This window comes from Salvelinus alpinus, chromosome 37 (assembly GCF_045679555.1).
Source record: "Salvelinus alpinus chromosome 37, SLU_Salpinus.1, whole genome shotgun sequence".
Taxonomy (NCBI): Eukaryota; Metazoa; Chordata; class Actinopteri; order Salmoniformes; family Salmonidae; genus Salvelinus; species Salvelinus alpinus.
Window position 1 is genome coordinate 6,852,067 of NC_092122.1, and position 7,646 is coordinate 6,859,712.

A 7,646-nucleotide genomic window follows, 5' to 3' on the forward strand; every position below is an offset into this window, starting at 1 on the left:
AGGAAAAAGAGGACCGAGCACACCCCCATTCTCATTGACGGGGCTGCAGTGGAGCAGGTTGAGAGCCTCAAGTTCATTGGTGTCCACATAACCAACAAACTAACATGGTCCAAGCACACCAAGACAGTTGTGAAGCGGCATGACAAAACCTATTCCCCCTCAGGAGACTGAAAAAAGTTGGCATGGGTCCTCAGATCCTCAAAAATTATACAGCTGCACCATCGAGAGCATCCTGACTGGTTGCATCACTGCCTGGCATGGCAACTGTTCGGCCTCCGACCGCAAGGCACTACAGAGGGTAGTGTGAACGGCCCAGTACATCACTGGGGCCAAGCTTCCTGCCATCCAGGACCTCTATACCAGGCGGTGTCAGAGGAAGGCCCTAAAAATTCCAGGCACCCTTGTCAGAGACTGTTCTCTCTGCTACCGCACGCCAAGTACCGGAGCGCCAAGTCTAGGTACAAGAGGCTTCTTAACAGCTTCTACCCCAAGCCATAAGACTGTAGTCAAATGGCTACCCAGACTATTTGCATTGCTCCCCCCCCTCCCCTCTCCACACCACTGCCACTCTCTGTTGTCATCTATGCATTGTCACTTTAACAACTTTACCTACATGCACATACTACCTCAACTAACCGGTGCCCCTGCACATTGACTCTGTACCGGCACCCCCCTGTATATCTTGTTATTTTTTACTGCTGCTCTTTAATTACTTGTTACTTTTATCTCATATTCTTATCCATATTCATTTTAAACTGCACTGTTGGTTAGGGGCTCGTAATACAATTTGATTTGATTTGATTTGATACATTTACATTTTAGCCATTTGGCTTTTAGCCAAGCGACTTAAAGAGATGCTCCGGGGACTGTTGTATAATTTTTAGCCAGTAGTTCTGAAAGTAGCACTCACGAGCCAAAAGTGTTTCAAACTAGGGATTTTGTGGCTAGTTGACAGTAATTCTGCTCAATATGCATGTATGAAACTACACATTGACACATCCAGCCAAAGCTGGAAGTTTATAAAATACTTTCTTAGTCACCAAGGTACCGGAGCAGGTCTTTAAAGTTATTATATCTAATAGACAGGTTGGTTGTTTAGCAAAAAACATTACATGTGTGCAGGTATGGTGCAAAACAGACTGTTAGATTGTTGACAACATGTAATCTATATTTCATCTCCAAATGTTTATTGAAGACAACAGTATGATCATTACACAGGTGCACCTTTTGCTGGGGACAATAAAAGGCCACTTTAAATTGTGCAGTTCTGTCACACAACACAAAGCCACAGATGTTTCAAGTTTTCAGGGAACATGCAATTGGCATGCTGACTACAGGAATGTAAACCAGAGATGTTGCCAGAGATTTTAATATTTATTTATTTCCCATAAGCTGCTTTCAACGTTGTTTTAGAGAATTTGGCAGCACGTCCAACAGGCCTCACAACCGCAGACCGTGTGTAGCAACGCCAGCCCCTCCACATGCGGCTTCTTCACATGCGGGATCGTCTTAGGGTGGGGGCTGACGAGCATTTCTGTCTGTAATAAAACTCTTTTGTGGGGAAACAAATCTTTCTGATTGGCCTGGCCTGGGTCCTTAGTGGGTGGGCCTGGCTGCCAAGTGGGGGTCTATGCCCACCTATGTCTGCACCCCTTCCGAGTCAAGTGAAATCCATAGATTAGGGCCTAATTTATTTTATTTCAATTGACTGATTTCCTTATATGAACTGTAACTCAGTAAAATCTTTGAAATTGTTGCACATTCTTTATTCAGTACCCTTTCCTACTAAGGGCCTGTTGATCCCTGTTTGAAAGGTTATTTGATACTGCCGTCTCATAAAATGTCTGCATCCAGTCGTAGGGGGTCCGTTTGAATTTAGAAAAAGCTCCATTATTAAAATAAATGTATATTTTTTGCTCCATGAAGTAATCCAACAATGTGTACGTTGCCATCTATGTGTACTGTATTTCAAGTCTTCTCTCATTGATTGAGGCAGGTGTCTGTCATCCTGACATGCGACACTTGGGGACGGACACCCACCTGTCTCGATCAATGAGAGTGTCACATTCTGACCTTATTTCTTTTGTTATTTCTTTGTTTTAGTATGGTCAGGACGTGAGTTGGGTGGGTTATCTATGTTTGTGTTTCTATGTTGTTTTTTTCGTTTGGCCTGGTATGATTCTCAATCAGAGGCAGGTGTCGTTAGTTGTCTCTGATTGAGAATCATATTTAGGTAGCCTTTTTTCACCTGGGTTTCGTGGGTGGTTGTCTTCCGTGTCTGTGTGTTCCACACGGAACTGTTTCGGTTTTCGTTCGTTTAATTTTTTGTTTTGTATTTCAGTGTTCAGTTTGTTCTATTAAAGTTTCACCATGAACACTTACCACGCTGCGCTTTGGTCCTCCTCTCTTTCTCCAGACGAAGACCGTTACAGAGAGAGAACATGAAAAAGACAAGATGGCGGCATCCACTCATCCCTGTTATGTCCTGGAGTTACTCAAACTGACATCTTGTTGCAGCATCTACTGTGTTTGTGTGTGTTTAAAAGAAGACAAAAAAATCTCTTTCTTATGTTTTGTTTGTTTTTGTAAAGTAAGAACTGAAATTGGGAGAAGAGATATTATGCTTACAATGTCCATTATATAAAATATATTACTTTACTATAATTTTTATTTCCTTAGTCAGCGTTAACATGCATGATACTATTAATTAAATAAAATTGTATTTAGACTATCTAGAGTATTAATTACAGTAACCCATAGTTACAATAGTGATGACTATGGGTAAATTTAGGATAAACAAGTTTGCTTAATGGCAAACGTATTATGACAAGTGAATAAAATATTTTAATAACATGACATAATGATCTTAATTTTTTTATTTACATTTTTTAAATATCTGAAATATCACACAATTTTACTCAAAGATTTTTGATAACACGTTATATCAATGACAAGGTATATTGTACATTGCATTGCACGCTGAAAGCTTAAACATAAAAAATCTTTGTCAAGATGATTTCAATCAGCAATTACCTACAAAAACACATTTCAATCAAAATGTGAGAAATGGTAAAGACAGTTAATTAAATTAACAAGGGGGAAATGTATTACAACTCTTCTTCACAAATAAAAAAGCGCTTGGACAGACAATCCTGATCACTCCACTTGTATCCCTCCCCCATTGCCATGGCACCACAATGGTTGGACAGAGGCTGTTCAGGCTGTCTGTCTCCCTCCCAGTTACTCCACCCTACTGGCAGCCCATTGGTCCAGACCCAGAACCCAAAGAGACGGCTCTGTCTCAGACCCACCCACACAGGACCAGTAAAATCAGTCCCATTAAACTTCTGCTTGATCGCCCCCAGGTCTTCTTCTGTCTCAATTCGCAGCAGTCCATGGTAGTTCTTCTTGCAGTAGTCCAGAGCCTGTTCCCAAGACATTATTTTACTGATAATGTGGATGCGAACTGATCCTGAAAGACATAAATGTGTTATTCCAGATATTTAACTTTTTCATATTAGCTCATTTTAGCACCTATTTTAACTCTCAGATTTTAGGGGCAAGATAAGCAGGTACATAATAATTTCAGTAATAGTTATATATCATTATAGCCTGGTTTTAACCAGCATGATCGCATGATAGCGTGCATTGTGTTTGACTTGACAAGTGAAGGGAAAAGGGAGTGCAGCATTCAGTACGCTTAACCAGGCTATAATCAATATAGAGTAACAACCTTTCATACAACTAAGAAGCAGTTTGACTACGTTCCTCTTTGACAACTTACCTTCAGAGCAGAGTGTATATTCTTCAGTATTTCGATTTGGCACTGTGAGTATAGTTTTTACAGGCTGCTGAAGAATAGTGTGATTCTCTCCTGCTTCAGGATAGTACTTATGTGGAACATACTCTTTGGACCAGTCTCTGTAGGCAGATCTCCCTCCATCAGACCACTCCCAGTCATCATACAGCAGGCCGATCCAGTAAGGAATGGTGCTGTTCATCCCTTTGTTCTTGACTTCCTCCTTCTGTCCTTCATTCCTGAAGCTGACCAGGTCAGTGTAGTTCTCTCTGCAGTAACTCTGAGCCTTATACCAGGTCATCTTCTGTTTAATCAGGAAGGAATCACCAGACACTGCACACACAGAATGGACAAACATTTTACTCTACTCAACTTAGTTTGAGATAAAATAATTATATCTAGATATTGTTGAAGAATCATAATAATATGACCTGGATTTTGTTGAGGAGCGTGTTTTTTGTGGCATTGAATGTTTTACCTTTTTTGTAACACATGAAGTATTTCTGCTTTGTACAATTCTCCCAGGTTGTATTGTCTTTGAGTATGGCTGCACACATTGGCTCTGTGCACGGGCTTGGAAGTGGTAACCATGCAGTGTCATTAACAATGTCTCCATTGGACCACTTCAGACTGTGCTCTTTGCGATGGAGACCTATCCAGGCTTTATAGCTGCTATCAGCCAATAACTGTACCAGCTGCTTGGATTCCTCCCGATTGTACAAAGTGACCAGATCAGTGTAGTTCTCCCGGCAGAAGTGTTGTGCTTCTGTCCAATTTAATGTATTTTTATTGAGATGGAACTGTCTGAGGCGGCTGAGTGCAGCTGTGCAGCAGACACCTGAGGACAGAGACTATTTCATTAAGTGAAATGTAAACATGCATACAGAAAACAAATGAAAGAAGAGAAGTTAGTGTGGTTTGTCATATTGTGTATACAGTATACTGTATTGTGGTTAGGTCAGGTGAATTCTATACCTGCACAGAGTAGGAATAGGAGAGAGGTCATCTCCATGGGGACAGCAGGGTCAGGAGAGACAGAGGAGAGGTGATGGGATGGTGTTCTGTGTGAGAATAAGGAGGTGTCATATTTAGGATTCGACAGTTATCACACTTTGGCTTTGAGTTATTAATGTAATCAGGTACTAGTACTACATCGCCTGCATCATTACAAGAGTTGAGCTGCATGATTGATCATTAAAGAAAAGTCAGTACTGTAAACAACGTCTGATATTATTTTCTGATTTCCCAAACTTTAATTAATTTAAAATGCACATTTAGAGATTCATAGACTAACATTTAATTTATATTATTATTAAAATAGTTTCTTTATTAGTTTCAACAAGAATGCTGTTAAAAAATGTTTTATGTTTAATATGACAATTTGATGAAACCACGTTAAAAGTGGTCCTTAGCTTACTGTAACTTTTATTAAAATGCATGTGATTAGTTACTACACCAAAACATGGTCAAATTTTATAAACATTTAAATGTATCAAAAGTCTGTCTTACCTGCTGTAGCTTTTGTAGAGAATAAATGGGTCTGGTATGAATCGAATATGATGAGGTGTGATCTGTGTAGAAACAGTGCATCCTAAGCTATGCTCTGCCTAACTATGTACATATTCAAAACACAAGGCCGACTAGTGTAATAAAACACATCATTAAGTTATTACACTACAATAAAATGTCCTGGGTGGCAGGCAAACAGCACATATGTAACGATTGTTCTCCTCCTCGTCTGAGGAGGAGCATGGATCGGACCAAAACGCAGCTTGTGGAGAATACATGTTTGATTTATTTTAAAGAAGACGAAACGAAGAACACTGACAAACTATATAAAACAACAAACGACGTCAACAGACCTGAACATGTGAACTTCCATATAACGAAGAACGCACAAACAGGTACAGACTAAACAAACGAAACAGTCCCGTGTGGTACAAACACTGACACGGAAAACAAACACCCACAAAACACACGTTTAAGTATGATTCTCAATCAGGGGCAACGATTGACAGCTGCCTCTGATTGAGAATCATACCAGGCCGAACACACAAAACCCCAACATAAAAATCACACATCGACAACCCACCCAACTCACGCCCTGACCATACTAAATAAATACAAAAACAAGGGAAAACAGGTCAGGAACGTGACAACATAGCCTTTATAAAGTAGTGTCAATGAGATTCACAAATGTGTCTTAAGACTTGAACACGTGAACCCCACTTCACCAGCACCCCTCACCCCAACCCATCTCTAAAAGAGTAATAGACCTAATACAGTGAATGTGACGTTTATATTTAAAAAGATCCCATTAATGTCACTTTGTAAGGATATTTGATACTCTGGACATGTTGGAGTGAAATAACTTTTCTGTGGGTGTGGTGAGAAGTATTGAGCTGTGTTTGTATCCATATCAGGGGAAATCTCTCTCTGGGTTGCAATAGAAACATGAACTGAGAAAAACACTTTGCAAAAGACAAACACTCCAAAATTATAATCATAAAGGATATTTATGTGAGCTTGTTTACCTGGTACCTAATGGACACCACATTGCTGAACAACATTGCATATGCAAAACTGATTAAAATAGGTGTTTGATAAGACCTGGGTCTGTCTGAGTACAACTGTGCTTTTGAGTCATACAGTCAACCGCTGATCATGTCCCATTTTAACACATTTTGGTCATATTGGAAATATTGGAATACAATATTAGGTACTCTGCCTAACATCAATCACTATAATCTCAGAGAAAATATCTTAATGTGAATATTGTTAGTCAGAGTCCAGTTCTCTGTGTGTTTCAGACCTGGGCAAAAAATAGTTGTATTTTGTAATTTATTTGAAAATACACGTTTTTCAAATACTCATAGTAGTTGGATATAGTTTATATAGAGTTTCAACTAAAATGTCATTATTTTATTTGATATTCAAATACAGGTCTCAGAATTCCAAATAATATTTGAAAGTATTTTGGAATATGACCCAGAAAACCAAATAATACTATGCAAGTTATTTAAAAATATATATATATATATTTGATGGCTGCAATTTTTTTAATGAAGAGTCAAAACTACAGTATTTAGTTTAATTCGTCTAAATATATGATCATAAGCACATGGTTTGGCGGGCTCTTAGACATGAATCTTAATAGAGCCTATAGCTAGTATGAAATACATGGAATCACCTCAACATTAGAGCAGACCACGTTTGCAGCTTCAAAATGACTAAAACATACATTTACATAACGAGTGAGACATAATACAGTAACGCTTGACATCCTGTACATCAAGTACTACACATGTGTTGTAACTTTGATTATTACAATAGCAAAATTGTTGTTACATACACAGCAAGTGTATTAAAGTGAGGGTTAAGGTGATGTCACCTTGTCCCCCTACTAATGAGTCCAAGTGTTTGACATGGTGAAGGAGACCAGTATCTTTATGACCAAACTTTATCAATGTAGAAGCAGCAGTCATTTTTCATACTTTGATCTGCTTTCCTTCAAGTATCATCCAATTTCATGAAAAACATGATTCTGACTCTTCATGACCTTTAACACTTAAGAATTTGCTGTTGTAATAATCACAAAATTACAACACATGTATAGGACTTTATATATAAACTGTATTTGACAACCTCAAGTATTTGAAAAGTTTATTTTCAAATAAAATACAAAATACAAAAATGTTCTGCACAGGTCTAGTGTTTAGGGGGGATTAGTATAGCCCCAGTCATTCTGAGACTGAACACATGACATTATTGTAGCAATGGACAGCCCAATGGGCATTGACGGCAAACATGGGTGCTACCAGCCAAGACTAGCCGTGTGTGTGCGTCT

The 7,646-nt window shown here is 38.9% G+C and overlaps 1 protein-coding gene across 1 annotated transcript; it reads right to left on the minus strand.

The window, feature by feature from the left end:
- Positions 1–2,560: 2,560 nt before the first annotated feature.
- LOC139565916 (secretory phospholipase A2 receptor-like) lies at positions 2,561–4,922 on the minus strand. The gene is made up of 4 exons (XM_071386604.1): positions 4,775–4,922; positions 4,278–4,637; positions 3,785–4,132; positions 2,561–3,472 (listed from the first exon to the last, which is right to left on the minus strand). Exons 1-4 carry the CDS (start codon positions 4,809–4,811, stop codon positions 3,108–3,110), a joined length of 1,110 nt encoding a protein of 369 aa, XP_071242705.1. The 5' UTR covers positions 4,812–4,922; the 3' UTR covers positions 2,561–3,107.
- Between the last annotated feature and the right edge of the window lie 2,724 nt (positions 4,923–7,646).

Bases quoted from the DNA above. Each gene is read 5' to 3' on its own strand.
- LOC139565916 (XM_071386604.1), bottom strand. From the start codon at position 4,811: ATGGAGATGACCTCTCTCCTATTCCTACTCTGTGCAG. The intron at 4,638-4,774 runs GTATAGAATTCA...CTCTGTCCTCAG, and splicing joins CCTATTCCTACTCTGTGCAG to GTGTCTGCTGCACAGCTGCA. The intron at 3,473-3,784 runs GTAAGTTGTCAA...TATGTCTTTCAG, and splicing joins ATATACACTCTGCTCTGAAG to GATCAGTTCGCATCCACATT.